Source organism: Myxocyprinus asiaticus, chromosome 4, assembly GCF_019703515.2.
Source record: "Myxocyprinus asiaticus isolate MX2 ecotype Aquarium Trade chromosome 4, UBuf_Myxa_2, whole genome shotgun sequence".
Lineage (NCBI taxonomy): Eukaryota > Metazoa > Chordata > Actinopteri > Cypriniformes > Catostomidae > Myxocyprinus > Myxocyprinus asiaticus.
This window is the reverse complement of record NC_059347.1, coordinates 33733599-33751081: the sequence shown is the minus strand read 5'-3', so window position 1 is coordinate 33751081 and position 17483 is coordinate 33733599. Positions and strand designations below refer to the sequence as shown.

At 39.4% G+C, this 17483-nt stretch overlaps 1 protein-coding gene across 5 annotated transcripts in view; it reads right to left on the bottom strand.

Moving 5' to 3' along the window:
- Positions 1-16572, bottom strand: part of LOC127438572 (transcription initiation factor TFIID subunit 1-like) — a 41544-nt gene extending 24972 nt beyond the window's left edge. For 4 of the 5 annotated variants that reach the window (XM_051694250.1, XM_051694276.1, XM_051694259.1 and 1 more), the window contains exons 1-15: positions 16287-16572; positions 15692-15806; positions 10759-10882; positions 10472-10588; positions 10255-10377; positions 9809-10053; positions 8948-9172; positions 8560-8844; positions 8209-8398; positions 6170-6277; positions 5456-5623; positions 5116-5243; positions 4892-4999; positions 4436-4609; positions 3200-3373 (exon numbers count right to left, since the gene is read on the bottom strand). In XM_051694250.1, coding sequence (XP_051550210.1) covers positions 3200-3373; positions 4436-4609; positions 4892-4999; positions 5116-5243; positions 5456-5623; positions 6170-6277; positions 8209-8398; positions 8560-8844; positions 8948-9172; positions 9809-10053; positions 10255-10377; positions 10472-10588; positions 10759-10882; positions 15692-15805 — 2283 coding nt within the window. In that variant the 5' untranslated portion in view covers position 15806; positions 16287-16572. Of the gene's footprint in view, positions 1-3199; positions 3374-4435; positions 4610-4891; positions 5000-5115; positions 5244-5455; positions 5624-6169; positions 6278-8208; positions 8399-8559; positions 8845-8947; positions 9173-9808; positions 10054-10254; positions 10378-10471; positions 10589-10758; positions 10883-15636; positions 15807-16286 lie in introns of all 5 variants that reach the window. The other variant, XM_051694268.1, reaches the window with a different exon arrangement.
- Positions 16573-17483: the final 911 nt, after the last annotated feature.

Here is a 17483-nt window from a genome sequence, read left to right as displayed (position 1 = left end):
AAAATACTTGCATTACAACATCCCTTCTCATTTCCATTTTCAGCTTACGAATGTTGAATATACAGTATGTTGAATTTGAAATGCATTTTATGTTGATACACGAAGTGTAATAATGCAGGTATCAAGATAAAATGTTAAAGGGCTAGTTCACCCAAAAAATTAAAATACTTTCATCATTTATTCACCCTCATGCCATCCCAGATGAGTATGACTTTCTTTCTTCTGCAGAACACAAATTATTATTTTTAGAAGAAAATCTCAGCTCTGTAGGTCCATACAATGTAAGTGAATGGGTGCCAAATTTTGAAGCTCCAAAATCCACATAAGGGCAACATAAAATTACTCCAGATGACTCTAGTGGTTAAATCAATAACTTCTGAAGCGATATGATAAGTGTGGGTGAGAAACAGATCAATATTTATGTTCTTTTTTACTATAAATTCTCCTCCCTGCCCAGTCAATCTCCACTTTCACATTCTCCTCCTTCTGTTTTTGGTGATTTACATTCTTCATGCATATCACCCCCTACTAGGCAGAGAGGAGGATTTATGGTGAAAACTGACTTAAATATTGATCTGTTTCTCATACACACCTATCATATCATGTCAGAACACATGGATTTAACCACTGGAGACGTATGGATTACTTTTATGCTGCCTTAAAGGGGATTTTGGAGCTTCAATGTTTTGGCACCCATTAACTTACATTGAATGGACCTACAGAGATGAAATATTCTTCTTTTTTGGGGGAGGGGGGGGGGTGGGATTTTTCCCCTTTTTCTCCCAATTTGGAATGCCCAATTCCCGATGCGCTCTAAGTCCTCGTGGTCGCATAGTGATTCACCTCAGTCCGGGTGGCGGAGGACGAATACCAGTTGCCTCCGCGTCTGAGACAGTCAACCCGCGCATCTTATCACGTGGTTTGTTGAGTGCGTTGCCACGGAGACATAGTGCGTGTGGAGGCTTCACGCCATCCACCGCGGCAACCACGCTCAATTCACCATGCGCCCCACCGAGAACATACCACATTATAGCGACTACGAGGAGGTTACCCCATGTGACTCAACCCTCCCTAGCAACCAGGCCAATTTGGTTGCTTAGGAGACCTGGCTAGAGTCACTCAGCACGCCCTGGGATTCGAACTAGTGAACTCCAGGGGTGGTAGCCAGCGTATTTTACCACTGAGCTACCCAGGCCCCGATGAAATATTCTTCTAAAAAAAATCTTAATTTGTGTTCTGCAGAAGAATGTCATACACAAAATAGTTAAGGACCCTAACAAAAATTTACCATGATTTTACTATAGTAATATTGCAGTAACAATGACTGTAATAACCATGACTACTGTCACCATTTTCTTAGCAGAAATCATGGTTTTGATACAGTTAACCATGGTTTTATGCAGTAATACAGTAATTTGGTAACCATAGTTTTACTATAGTAATATTCAGGGATTCAAACTCATGAGAGATGACAAAGGTGACAAAGTTATAGCAGGTGTTCCAGATGTATATTTTGAGTTGATTTGTTTGTTGCATTTAAAGCTACACTATGTAACTTATTAAAAAAATAACAAAATGTTATTAATGAGAGAGTAAAACAAAAATCCATCTTCCAAACCATGTATTTACTTTAACCAAATACACTTTGATAAACCTATAACAATGATTTATATTTTAGACCTGTGTGTACGGATTTCGCGGGAAATTGCATACATATGTCATTCGCCTGTGCGTGTTCACGTCATATCCGTACACAGAGAAAATAAGATCCGGCTACAACGAACGAGAAAAACTGACCATGGATAATTCAAAACGGCAAACCTCCGGGGAATCACCGGTTGTAAAAACAAAGAAACCCCGAACAGAGCAGAGTCTACAAGCAAACACAGAGTCCATAATAAAACCCGAATCAACATCGGCTTGGCTTTTCAGAGGTGGCGACAACTCCGAGATCTGAAAGGATTTTAAAGCGACCCAGAGATGGCTTTTTTCTTACTCAACAGTTAGAGGTATTTTATTGATATGGTTTATTTATAGTTGTTTAATCACGTCTGTGTGTGTGTAGTGAAATAAAATAATTATACTGTAATTGGTGCAGAACTTTTCACTTGCTAGCACACGTGTATTTTTCTTTATAAAGGCAATAATTTATTTAAATAAATCCTTTAATCCTAGGCTTGCCAAGGACATGTGAGTCTTGAAATGATGTTGACACTGGTTGGTAACAATGACAATCTATAAATTAGTTACTACTGTGGTCTATTTGGCCAGAATATCCTGCAGTTATAAAAACTTTACAATGTTTGACCTTATCAGACTAGCAATTGTTATGTCTTTTGAAATGTAATTTATTTCAAAACATCAATGTTTCCAATAAGTCAAATCAACAGCATAAGATATGGCACTTACCTGCTCAGATTACATGTTTTCAGATATCCGTATTTCCCTTTCTTTCATTATTTATTTGTTCATTCGCTCTGATAAGATGTCCTGTATCCATGTGTATATCGGTGCCTCGAACCACATACATCCGCGAAGAGCCGAAGCACAACTTGTGTCATTACCAAAACAATGTTCTTCCGCAAGACGCATGCAGTTTTATTTTTTAATGCTAGAGGGCCAAAAGTTACATAGTGTCGCTTTAAAGCTTTTTTTTAAGTGTTTAAACTTAAAGAACATTTTGTCAAACAATTTGGACAAATTAGCATCAGAAAAAAATGACTTAAGCTGAAAGGTGAGTAGTTTGCATCCCTGAATTTTATAGTAACCATGACTGAAGTAACAATGACTGCTGTTTCCACAGTTTTCTTTGCAGAAATCATGGTTTTAATACAATTAACCATGGTTTTACTGTAAAACTGTAGTTTCCATATAGTAACCATGATTTACTAAAGTAGCTAATATTGTAGTAACCATGACAGTAACCATATTAATTTTGTAGTTACTGTGATTTTATTAAAAATGCCATGGTTAAACTATGGTTACTGTAGTAAAACCATGCTGAATTTTAGTAAGGTTAAATCTGTTGAAGTGTTCGTTACTAAATAGAGTATTCTTACATTGGATTTGGCAGTGAAACCTTTTTTTTCTGAACATAGCAAATACCGAACCGTACTGAAACCGTGACTCTAAAACCGTGATACAAACTAAAAGTAGAGAAATTTGAACCGTTACACCCCTAAAGTTTATAGTGACTCACTCTTTTGTAGTAGTTCTTGATCTTGGTCGCCATGCCGACCTGCATGAGAAGGGGAGGATACTCCTCACTATATTCTGCCAAAATCAGGTCTCCGTCTTTTCCTGTCAGATCCTGTGCTGTGCGCATGAAGAACATGTCCCCTCCGCCTGAAGCCTGACGCTCCTGCTCTCGCATCTGAGAGAGATTTAAAATAAAGTACATATTAGGACAAGTTAAGGACAAGTGTTAACTTGTATTAAATGTATTTAAGTTACATACTAATTTCCTCTCTGTCTCTGTATGTCTCTGACTAATGGTCGACCGATATGGGCTTTTTAATGGCCGATGTCGATATCCAGAGAGCAGGGTGGCCGATAGGCCGATACAATGCCGATATATCACAAAATTTAATATAGTAAATAACATACAACATAAAATTGCTAAAAAAGAATAATAAGCTCTTATTTAGCACTATATTTACTCAATTTCACACAAAACTTTAACTTTGTAAAAAAAGAATCTAAAAAAAATTATATTGTATTTTAAATGGTAGATAGCATTTTCTTCTGATTTCTGTTTAGTCATCAAATTTTAGTAATTTATTTGCACATGAAGAAACTGTTAATATATTAGGAAGGAGATAACAGTACACACAGTAGTCCAGCAACCATGGATGGCATGTCCACGTTAGCAATCGCATTTTTAAAAAAAATACTGAATCAAATCAATTGTACATACAGTGCATGGTGAATAAGACATTTACTCATAGTGCACGTGAAGTGCTTTTAGTTGCACTCACACACTCGTGCGGCTCCAGTGCGAGCAGCAGCAATCTACTGAGAGTTTAAACGGCCTTGGTCGCCTGCTTGGATTGTCACGGGCTGACCATCATGATTTGTGAATCAGAGGAACTTTTGATCCTGATCCTTCAGTTTTGATTCTGGCTGATAGAATACATGCTTCAGAGGAAGATATTAGATGAGCGCTCGACGGGAAGAACACACCGGTCTATTATTGTAGTAACATGATGGCACGTAACAACAAAATGAACCATGACTGCTCATTTACATGTCTCATGCAAGCAGGCGATTTTCGGCACCCTAAAGAAACAAATCGGCCAAACGGGAAAATTTATTTGCTGATAATTTAAAAAGTCAGAATATTGTCCGATTTATCAGCTTCATCAATATATCAGTCGACGACTATCTCTGACATACAAAAAACACACACATTAAAGCTCAGACAATGTTAGTGCACCTTGGCCTTCTTCTTGATGTGTTTGAGGAGTGGCTGGACTGGGTGCTGCCCGGGCTGGGACAGCGCTCCAAACGAGTACTTCTTCAGGGACGGTCGATGAAACTGACGCAGTTTCATGGGTCCCATGTGAGTGGGGAAAAATGGCTGCCTCAACTCCACAGCAGGAATAGAGTGCTGAGACAAGAGGAAGAAATAAAGGGAAAGAAACAGCAATGAAGTTGGAAAATAAATAATTTCATAGTCAAACTGAATGATAAAATTCAACTGATTCAGAGACCAGATAACTCAGAAAGAGAACTCAGATAATCTTTCAAAGACATTGAACAGTCCAGGTCAAAATAAGGAGAATTAGTATCAGTCTAGTTACAACCTGTAAGCTGTCAATAAAGCTCTTCCTTCTCTCATTCATTCTATAACATCAAAGATGTTTGTGTAGTCGGTGTTCCATTGCCCTACCTGGATAATGTTTCCTCCAAAGCTTCCCCTGAGCCCCTGCTGTTTGGGGTAGTAGAACTCATCATTGGATAGATTCCAGGGATCCTTAATCTCTGGCTGGGACATATTCTATGGTAGAGAGAGAGAAACAGTTCAAACACATCACACACGTTTTCTTGTATCCTCTTTCCACATCCACAGTTCTCCTTTCCTCAAGTCACATCGTTTCTCTCTCTGTTCCTCACCTGTTGAGGCTCATCTTTGATGACGCCAGTCTTTCCAAGTAGAATGCGACTTTTTTTCAGTGCCGTCTCTTTCTTGTTTTCTTTGGAGGGGGAATGAGAGGCTCGCTCCTCTTTTTCATCTGGAATCTCTGTAGACGTAGGTCAAGGTCAAAAGTTATAATCCATATACACTCACATATATTGCTATGAATGGGAGTCTCTTCTAGTCAGATCATGAACACACAGTTATAATATTTAAGAGTTTCTAATATTAGGGAACTCTATTGTATCTTCTTCAGGGACATTGAGGGTCTGGACGTTCAACAAGTGAATATGAAAGTTTACAAATTAAAAACTATACCGAGTATGATGTTTTCATCATTGGGGTCAAGGGTGAGAATGGGTGGAGAAGGGAGGCAGTCCATGCACTGATCATCCCAGATTATGTGGTCTTCCCAACGACCATAAACAAGCTCCTCATTATCAATCGGGAATATGGAGAACCACTGGGTGTCATCCTCATGAGCAACTGAAGGAACACAGACAAATAAATATGGACATACAAACAAACCTAACACTGCAGTCAAAGCCTATACAGGAACAGCTGCTTGACTTGAATAATTCAATTTATTGATCATTTTACAGTAACAAATTTTAAAGTTACAGTACAGTGATATATCTGTATTAAAACATGCACACAGTCTCAGCATCAATTCTGTCCCCTAAAGCAGTGATTTTCAACCAGAGGTACATGTACCCCAAGGGGGTATGTAGGCAGGTTCCAGGGGGTATGCAAAAAGAATGTTTAACCAAACAAAATCACATGTATGGCTTAAAGTAAAAATAATAAAATTAGGGATGGGTAAAAGTATAGATTTTCAATTTAATCACAATCTAAATATCGATCTTTTACTCCATGCAAAGTTAGGCACAGAGATCTTTTGACTGCATGTTGATAGTAAAAGTCTGACACGTCCTGTGTAATACATATATTATATGTATATGCTTCATATAATACACACTGCATCATCAAAGCTTTAACCCTGACCTCAGAAAAGTGGACCATGGTCAGTACCTTGATGATCATGGCTGTGTTTGTCTCTCTTGGAGCCTGTTATGGATGGAGTTTTGGCCAGAGGGGGAGGGGTCGGGGGCACCAGTTGAGAATTACTGCGACTTAGACCTAGAAACCACACAAACATTCCACAGACACAGACCAGAAAACCATCAGGACAACCAAAATAAGGAAATCTGAAGGTACTAAGAATACAATACTAAGTCCTAAGTATTTATGCATCCACCACACAGATTTGTAATTAGTGCATTTGAAGTAGACGTCGACAGTTAGTGGATTTTGCCGATACGATAACTAAAGCAGCGTTCACACTGCCAGCGACTTTGTTGCTGCATGTCGCCAGTGGCTGGCGGTTAGGTCGCTAGTGGTGTGTATGGAGAGTCCTTTCCTCCATCTTTCCGTCACTACAGGAGCTGAGAGAGAGAAGTATCACGTGAGCTCTACCGTCTTCTCTCGTATTGGCTGTCATTCCCGAAAGTCACTCTTCATTTGCATAAAGTTAAACATTTCTCAACTTTGTCGCATCGCTGGACACGCCCACATCCAGTCGCCAATGGTCGCCGTCATTCATGTCGCCAGCTCTCATTGAAAATGAATGAGATGAGGTTGTTTTGTCGCTGGCAGTGTGAACGCAGCTTCAGGTGGTGGAAAAGGCAGATAACAGATTAATCGGCTGGTAGTTTTTCAAATTAATTTATAGAATGTTTTTTAAAAAAATGCTTTTATCACGTCACACTTGGATTACTGTGAATCCCTCTATTTTGGTGTAAATCAAGCTTCTATTTGTCATCTACAAATGGTCCAAAATGCTGCAGCCAGATTTCTGAAGGGCAGGCGTAAATATGATCACATTGCTCCTATCTTAATGTCACTACACTGGCTGCCGGTCTGATTTAGAATTCATTTTAAAATTCTTCTTTTTGTCTATAATTGTTGCCAGATCTAGATTGAAGCAAAGAGGCGGTCGAGCATTTGCCATAGCTGGCTCAAAGCTCTGCAACAGCCTGCCTGTATACATCAGAACTGCTCCGTCTCATTCTGTTTTTAAAAATAGTCTTAAAGCATATTTCTTCTCACTGGCTTTTAATTCACCTTGAATCAATTTTGTATGTGCTGACCTTTGAGGTATTCCTGTTTTCCTGTGTTCACTTTTATATTTCTGTTTTATTGACCCTGTATATGTATTGTACAGCACTTTGTTCAACCTTGGTTGTTTTTTAATGTGCTTTATAAATAAACTTTGACTTTCCTTACTATGACTGGGTTAATTTGAAGTATAGGAACATGTACGCCTGTGCAAAACTGTGTCAATTATCATGCTGCAACAACTAATCAATAAAACGATAATCATCAATAATGAAAATCAACAACGAATTTCATTTTCGATAAGTTGGATATGTACGACGTGCATGGAGAAGCTTTGTCAGTGAAGTCACTTTACAATAGTGAAAAATGCATTTGCATGATAACTCGTTTGAAAAATGACCTAGACAAGTTGAAGTGGAAAAAACACAACCCAAGTTGTCCAGAGCATGAGAGCACTTTATAAAAGCCTCAAACAAGATCATAATAAACATACAGTTTAATGTGGACCGGTTGCTGCATCAGGTGCGTTGACAGAGTGCTTGAGCTGTTTGATGTGCTACAGAGTTATTTCTCTCCAGTGCATAACTTAAATTTTCTCTCCACGGCATTTTTAGTCCAACACGATCTCTGATGGATTTTTTTGCACTTAAATGAACAGTACATTTTGTTAAGATTTATAATTAAAGGAAAGTGTTCTTACACCCTTTGTCATTTTAGTTTAAAAACAACAACACCCATTTTAATAAAATACAGGAAATACTGGTGTTTTTTTTTTTTATCCGACTAATCAAAGAAATAGATTAATCGATTATCAAAATAATCGTTAGTTGCAGCCCTAGTCGATTTTGTGTATAAATATGCATTTTCTAACCATGTGATGCACTGTGAATGTTTGAGCATTAGCATGTGTGACCTTGCATGTTTTCCGTTGCATTATAGCATTGCCTTCTCACCCTGCTGAGCGTTGTAAGCATTGGCATTACGGGTCATGCTAGTAGGCAGCCAACCGGCCAGACTGGCACGCTGGGTCTTCGTGCCCTTGTGTTTCACCTCCTCTCCATTCCAGATGATGTCATCCTCCCACTGCAGCTGGGTCACCATTAAAAACAGCTCATCCTGCATTGGAGAGACCTCCTCCCCATGCTAACACACATACACAAATTCATGTTAATTGAGTAGTCTGTGACAATTACAATTTACCTTACCTTTCACTTCATTAAAATCAAAATCAACCCTGAATATATCAAATGAAAATGTTTCAATAATGTATAAAGTACTATATAAAAACACAGAGGCCACCAGACCTCAGAATGAGCATCTTGGTGCGATGCCTGCTCGATGACTGGCGCAGATGCTGGTGCATTTGCAGTAGCTTTTGACGCTGTGTCAGTACTGTCCTGCTGTTGGTCATCTCGGAGTTTAAATCCATAATGGAAGCCACTCCCATCCTCTGGTACCCCAAGCATGTCGTACCAAAGCTGTGCTGGACCGTAACGCCACTCTGCCACCTTTGGCCTCATCTCAGACACTTTATCACCCTCACCAGATACCTGCATGAACTTAGACTCCACTGGAGCCATCATGGTGATCTAGAGAGAAACAAACACATACAATTGTGTTTTTTCATTTTCCATCACTTCATTTTTTGCTATGGCAGAGTAGTCATGAAAAGTTTTATCTGGTCTGGATTACCTCATCGTCAGACAAACATTGCTCTGGTGGTGGAGGAGGGGCATACTCATAGTCCCAGCCTGATTTTTTCTTGGTGTCTCCCTCAGGTGGATGAATTGATTCATTGTCACCTGGGGCCATGTCTACCTGTGGCTCTCTCTGCTTTCGTTTCCGTTTCCTACGAGCGCTTCGCCACACAGACGGCATGTTCTTACCAGGACCAAACAACCGCAAGAACCGCAACACCTAGTAGATCACAAACATTTTATATCATCATGAGACACTGGAGCTAAAATTGGAGTGCCGATTTTTAAAAGAATATTTCAGCTATGTAGGCCCAAACAACACACGTGTATGGTGACCAGATCTTTGAAGGTCTAAAATCCATGTCTTCTGAAGTGATATTATAGGTATGGGTGAGAAAGAGATCAATATTTAAGTCCTTTTTTTACTGAAAATCTACACTTTCACGTTCACATTCTACTGTGGAAATGACTGTCACAATCAGCCACCTACTGGTCAGGGCAGGTCAAATGTGGAGACTGATAGTAAAAAAAGGATTTAACTATTGATCTGTTTCTCACCCTCACCTATCATATCGATCAGAAGACATGGATTTAACCACTGGAGTCATATGGACTACTTTTATGCTGACTTTATGTGCTTTTTGGAACTTCTGAGTTCTGGTCACGATTCACTTGCATTGTGAGGACCTACAGAGCTGAGATATTCTTCAAAAAAATTTCATTTGTGTTCTGCAGAAGAAAAAGTCATTCACATTTGGGATGGCATTAGGGTGAGTAAATCATGAGAGAATTTTCATTTTTGACTGAACTATCCCTTTAATACTGAGAGATGTCAGCAGAAGCATGTCTCAGTCACCTTTCCAGGTCTGAACTCAGGAAAAAGTTCTGTGACTCCAGGCAGGGCTTTAGCCGCATCTTTCTGCATAATGCCCGCAAGAGGGAGGGTGAGACACGTCTGTCTCTGTCCTCCTGTCCCTGAACTCTGGGACGGTCGATCACTCTCACTCTCACTGTCTGATGAACTACTGAAGTCAACCTTATCTCCCACAGACGACGGAGCAATAATAGAAGGCAGGATGATGCCATCCCCCTCATCACCCACTAGAGAAAATTTTTTAGAAAAAAGGAAGAAATCAGAAAAGGGAACAAGCAAAAATAGAAAGGTGAGAAAAAGGATATAATATAAAATCAGCCCAAAGCATCCCACATACAAAATCCCTCTATATGATGATAACAAATGCTGATTATTCACAGTCTGATTCATCCTTGAAAGAATGACATCAACTGCACAGTCTCTTTTACCACTGCTGTTCTGAGTGGGTGTGTCCTCTTTCTTGGCAGGGATTGGCTGGCTAGGAGGAGGGGGCGGAGGCATGAGTTTGGCATCAACGTCCTCACAATCAGCATCATAGTCATCCTCTTCATCTGCACACCAAAACACACACATCAGTAAGCAAGGTGCGTGTGTACGTCAGTATTTTCCGACCATTTGCAGTTCTGTATCATTTGCTGTCCTTACCTGCTCTCCGTGCTGGCTGCAGGCTGCCCATGGCCTGTCTGTATTTACGGGTTTCATCCTCAGCAACTTCACTGATATCAGAGTAATCAACAGCATCTTCAGTGCTCCTTACCCATCCTACATCCGCACACATAAATATTAAACATGTTATAACTTCCAAAATTTGAGCCATTGTTTATTCTTCAGGATGAACATTCAGGGCTTGATCAAGGGGGTGGGGAATGCTGTTCCTAAAATGACTTGTCACTGAACATGTGATTCTGAACATGTCAGAAACACAGACAGACCTTCTGCATCAATGTTGCTCTGGTCTGGCTCCTGGTCAGCTGTGTCCTCCTCACTGGCTGTGATCTCTGTAATGAGTGAACCCAAACCCAGAGAGCCCAGACCATCCAGGTGCTTCTTTGACTCCTGGCGCACACACACACACACACAGAGAGAGAGAGAGAGACAAAAGGGATGGGCAACTAGTCGTCTAACAACCAAATAGTTAATTTCTTTACCCCTTATGCACTGTTCATCATTAAATCACGTTTCAGTTGTTCCTGGTCAAAAGCGACCGGAAACAATAAACGTGTAATTTTTTTTAATTATTATGAAAGAAATGTAACTCTAAATTAAATCATGTAAAAGCACTAAAGCTGTGCATTTTGTGTGGGTCTTTGTGTATTTAGACCTAATTATTATTTTTTTTTATTAATATTTTTGCAGCAGTACTTTTAAGGGAATGAATCACGATACGTAAGGATTTTAGTATGCTGACACAGGGTTCCCACTCCAGGACATTTTACGCGCCCAACGGGTGTAGTATTTAGGCAAAAACACATGTAGAGGTCATGATGAATATTGTGGTTTTTGGATGATTATATCTTTCTGAATTCCATATTCGACAGTTTAATTAAAGTTTTATAAACAAAAAAGTATATAATCAAATGAATTCATTAAAACTGTAATCAAATACAAATAAAATTCTTTTAATGTAATTTTTCAACAAAACTTTGCATTATTTTTATCAAATGAAAGTCTTTTATACAAAATCATACAGCGCAATCCGAAACAAGAGAAATTTTAGTCGAATCCAGTGCTGTAAAACAGAACATCACAGATGTGAGGTATGGCTTTAAAACATTGTTATAACTATTATTATTATTATTATTATTTAATTACAGTAAACATTGCAGTAGTAAAATATTGTTGTATTTTCCCCATTTCAAGCAGCCATTTAAGTCAAGCTTTTATCTTGGCATTTCTGTATGTTTCTGAAGGTAGTTTCTCACTTCCTGATAAGCAGTTTGCTACATGTCCTAGTACAGGGCCAGTCAACTGGCGGCCCACGGGCCAAATCCGGCCCGCCAATCATCTTTGTCTGGCCCTCTGACTGATTTTTGATAAAACTGTCTCGCCATCTGAAATACCAGAGCGCTCTCTGTGCAAAACTCAGTGTTCGCAGGTGTGAGCCTCAGCAATCAACAGTGAGTTTAGCCAGAGATGGGCCACTTCTATTTAAATGAATGGAAGAAACTGGAACACCCAACCAAGTAGCTCTAGCACTCAACAATCAATGGATGTTGAAAGGAAGTCCCACCTTACAGGTAAAAGAGCCAATCACCTTTTAGATACAAACATCACCTGTCAATCATCTCGAGAACTTTCATGCACATTGGCTATACAAGCCGGAAAAATATCATTTTTAGGGTAATCTGAGGTAAAGAAGCTCAATTTATGATGCCAGCCTTGTCAGATTCTACTGCTGATTTGAAATATGTTCTTTAATCGTAATCTTGACCAACCGTTTTTGAGATTTTGGTGTTCCCCCATTCAAGTAGATAGGAGCTGCACTGGCAAGACTGGAAATAGCCTCCTGGGAGTATTCCAAAGATGGCCGACAGTGGACTGACTTGCTAGAAAGACTTTGGTTTAACAGCGCTCATTGGCACGTGCAACAGCATTCAGCCATCATCAGTTGTCCAGACCTGAGCACATGTTTAAAAAGCACCTATTATGGTTTTTCAAATATTACCTTTTCATGTAGTGTGTTATATAGCTGTTTGTGAATGTAAAAAAGTCTGCAAAGTTTCAAAAATCAAAGTGCACAACAAATGGAGTTATTGACTCCCAAAAGAAAGAACCGATTCTGAACACCTGAAACGAGTCGTTAGTAATTCCAGACTTACTTCCTGTACTAACCTACGTAATTTGGTAACAAAAAACCCCGCCTCTGGTCTTCACTGGCTGCTCGCAAACAGCTTTGACCCGCCCTCAAAACACTACACTAAGCGGTAGACCAATCACAACAGACTGGGACATCTGACCAATCAAAGCAGAGCAGGCTTTCTGAAAGGAGGAGTTTAGAATGAATCCTTTAGAACGGATCATTGAACGAGTCGCTTTTGACACTGGGAAAAAAAAGATAATGCTGCAATTTAAATTATAAGCAAATTAAAGTGTTTTTTGAACTTGGATGCATGTAAATCTATTGTATGAGACCTTTAAAACAAAAATAGGCACGTTTAAAAACTATAATAGGTGCTCTTTAAGCTTTTCTGGTGATGGTTTATTTACACTGCTTTGCTAAACATGGATCGCACCGTTTAGGTGAGCATTTGATTGCGTCTTTTTCAATCAAATGTATTTATATAAACTGCTTAGTTGTGTGGAGTGTGGTCAAATCTACAGATGTAAAAACATTATCACCACAGTTGTTACAGAAATGTTGTCAGCACAGAGGCACATCTTAGGCAACAAAAGAGAAATCGATTACGAAAACCGAACATTCAACGAAAATGTGCCGAACAATTTGCTTTTATTCACTATTCTTGAAGTGTCAAACAGGCATATCTCATCAGTTGAGGGTCGGTAGTGCTCGTAAAAACAGTGATATGTGAAACTGAACCTACAAATATACTGATTATATTTGGTTCTATACAGCTGTGAGTCAGCCCTCTCAATCACGAACAGAATCAACACAGTTTTTTCTTCTTTTGCCAATGATTATCTGCACAAAATTCTGGCTCCTGAACTGGCTATTGTGTGCTGGCTAATTTTATTCACCGAATAGGATGATGATTTATAGAGAAAATGGAGGAATAGACAACAAGAAAACTTTATTCTTAAGTAAACATGACATTTCTATATGACCATTGTTTTCATTTGTGGGTTGATATTGTGAGAGGGCTTTAGCAGATCTATATGTTTCTCCTTGGTTTTCATAATTTGTAAACAATAACGCTAAAATTATTATTAATATTTTATTTTTCAAAGTAAAGTTGATTGTTTGTTAAGAGTAAAAGTCATGTTTATTTTTCAGCCAGATCTTATGAAGGAATTTATGTCCAGAACTTAAATTATAATTCAATATACAGTATACACTGTGACTATTTTAATATGAATAAATGCACAGTATTAAAGGTGTTTTTGAAGTAGCTACTTACTTGCAATGAAAGTGCTAGCTAAGTTGAATACTGAAAAAAAAGTTGGCCCCCGCAAAGTTTTCATCTGGATAATCTGGCCCCCGCAAGAAAGTAGCTGAAGAGCCCTGGCCTAGTATGATTATTAAACACAAAACAAGCTGTGATTTAGTTAAATAAATATAATTGCTCTATGTGCTATGCGCTTCAGAGCGCTCTGCTCTCTGTCATCTACTACACACACACAGCATGCGTGATGATCATGATGAGGTGTTGTCAGTGTATGAGCTTCACACATCATTTTGAAGGATGCAGCACATGCAGAGTACATATTTATTTCATTAAATCACAGCATTCTGCAGTTTAATAATCACACTAGGAAAATCACGATTTTAATTTGATTAATTATGCATTCAAACATTCATTTTATTCTCAAATATGTAAAATTCAGTGACATTCCATGTTTCATATGCCATTTTTATGACTGGATTCCGTCCGTGTTTTTCGCACCGTGGAAATAATAGGGCCCTACATGTGGCAACTGCATGATAAGTGGACTCAGATCGTTGAATTAATAAAAATGTCTTCACATCCCGAGGTGTAAAGGCTGCATCACCATGCACCCACCTTGGGGTGTGAACTCATTTTTTTTTTTTTTTAAATCAGCAGTCCGACCGTCATCATTGTCTAAAGTTTACAGCTCAGATATTTTTGTAGTAACCACAACAGCAATGTTGAAAAAATATATAAATATTTTGCATCTCAATATCTAAACTATTTCCTTGGAGCAAAGCAGAGATCACAACAGATAAGCAGATAATGTATGTTACATGGCTTCATTCCTTTAAGTCAACCGTTAATGTTGTTTCACAATGCACAGCAGTGGGCAGTGACAAAACGATAACATTTTTTTGTATTTGACAACTATTCCAAGTCCCAATCGTTACTATGTTTTTGTACATGTAACAAAAACCTTGTTAGCGACACAGTCACTACATTTTTATTATACTAAAATAATTTACAGGGCAAACAATTATTTTCCAGGACATCTAGGTATTTTTATAATTTTCCATGACTGGAACTTAACTGCACTTAAAACAGGTTTTCCAGGATGCATGGGAACCCTGTGACAGCGTGTTGTGCTTTAGCATGCAGTTAGGCAGATAGCAAGATAAACTCTAAGCTCTTGCATCTCTAAATTCAACCTCTTTAAAGCACCATCACTACAGCCATCCTAGCATCGCTAGTGTAACAAATTCTACCTCCTCAACAAAAAATATCACTAACAGATTAATTATGCATTCTGATAAAAAAAATAATAATTTATTTTTTCCCCTGAAATGTTATTGTTATTATGTGTATTCCGTAGGCCTCCATATTTTGCTGAAGACTATGATAATTCTGTGCAATAAAAGGTTATGAATATCCTTTCTGTTTCTGAACACAAAAATGCATCCTATGTGAACGCCCCTAAAAAGGACAGCCTAGTTCACCAAAAAAATGAACATTTTGTTAACATTTATACACATATTATATTGTCCCAAACCCCATATGACTTTCTTCTGTGGAACAAAAATTGAGACATTAGGCAGCATATTAGTCTCAGTCACCATTCACTTTCATTGCCCCTTTCCTCCATACAATTAAGTTGAACGATGACTGAGGCCATCATTCTGTGTTCCATGAAACAAGAAAATAACGCAGGTTGGAAACAATGTAAACGTGGGTACATTATTAGAATTTCTGGGGGAACAATACCTTTAAGAAGCGTGTCTGGGGTTCTGGTGGACCCCTCTCCATCACCCTCTCTTACCGTATCCAGCACGCTGTCATCCTCCAGCTGACCATTCTCATTGATGTTGCCAAACAGAAACCCTGTCAGGTGGAAGGGGCGGTCGTGGTCCTCGTCGCTGTCAGAGTCTGACATTCTAAACACACACAAAGAAAATATATCAGCATCCATTAACGCTCTAATCATGAATCAACCCAGTTTGTGCATCACTGAGTCCTGGATCTCGAACCTCCAGCCTTTCAGTATTCAGCCAAGACCTTTCACCTCTACACCACACCACCTACCCAACAACTACCTCCACAGACGTATATGTTGACCCACCAGCTGGACAATAATTCAGGATGAATGTAACATATAGGCGGTGTAAAAACCTCCAAATAATTAGAAGCAAATGAGTTCCTGAACAATGTCACAGACAGTACATCACTACAGCACAGTAACCAATGGAGAAAAGTTCACTTTCTGCAGACAGTAAAGAAGGAGCTGTGCGAGTATTTACACTTGTACTCTTCTCACACACTTCCCTTCCCCCTGTCTCTGCACTTTTGCCTTTACTCTTATCCTCAATTGTACACACTGTTATGAATTCACCATAATAATCTTTGAACACACGTACCCGTTCCTCTGCTACAGCTATCCAGGTGGAAGGCCTCTCGATCCTCGGGGTCGAGTACAAGTCTGGACGGGGGAGGCGCTCCCTGGCCTGGACCGATTAGCTGTTAACAACTAGCGCGAGTGGACCATTAAAGCGAAGTCGTTCAAATAACGTTCGGCTTAAAGAGTGTAATACGCTTAAGTTGCCTACTTTAATTAATTTGACAGCGGGATAAAAATAATTAAAACTGCAAAAGAAAGAAACGTTCCTGCTTGCGCGGACAGAAGCAGCGGGGTCTTGTCTAGAAGGGATCCCTCCCTCGTCAATCTCGCGAGATTCTTACACGGCGTTAATTTGAAGTCGCACAGCAACTAGGAGCGCTCGTAAGGGACCATTTTAAATTGTCTGTTTTGATCAATAGTCATTCTTGATGACCAATTCAAGCTCTAAAATAAATATTTAACAAATTTAATAGCATTCAGCTCTACATCTGCTACTGTTGGTCATGAGACATTGTTGGTCAGTGGAGAAGTACATCAATCAGTGCTTCTGTTAAGCATCTGACTGGGGGGATTGGGGTTCTAATCCATCTATATGGAACTTTATATTTTAATAAAACAAGGATTGTATCTGCACCTCAGTGGACATATATCTTGGACACGTTTGCATTTCTCTTTGCGACTCGACTGGAAAGGAATGCGAGCTGCAGGACTCGCAGCAACGAGGAGCGCTCGTGCCCATTCTTGTTTCCCCAAGTACATCACTGCAGCACATATGTTGCCATCTTCTTATTACTGTATAATTAATGCATATGATGTTTTTAAAATTAAAAGCAGTTAATGAGCATGCCATAATGGAGGCCTGGGAAGCTCAGCAAGTAAAGATGCTGACTACCACCCCTGGAGTTGCAAGTTCGAATCCAGGGTGTGCTGAGTGACTCCAGCCAGGTCTCCTAAGCAACCAAATTGGCCCAGTTGCTAGGGAGGGTAGAGTCACATGGGGTAACCTCCTCATGGTCGCTATAACGTGTGGTTCTCACTCTTGTTGGGGCGCATGGTGAGTTGTGCGTGGATGCCACGGAGAATAGCGTGAAGCCTCCACACGTGCTACGTCTCTGCAGTAACACACTCAACAAGCCACGTGATAAGATGTGCAGATTGACGGTCTCAGACGCAGAGGCAACTGAGATTCATCCTCTGCCACCCAGATTGAAGATTT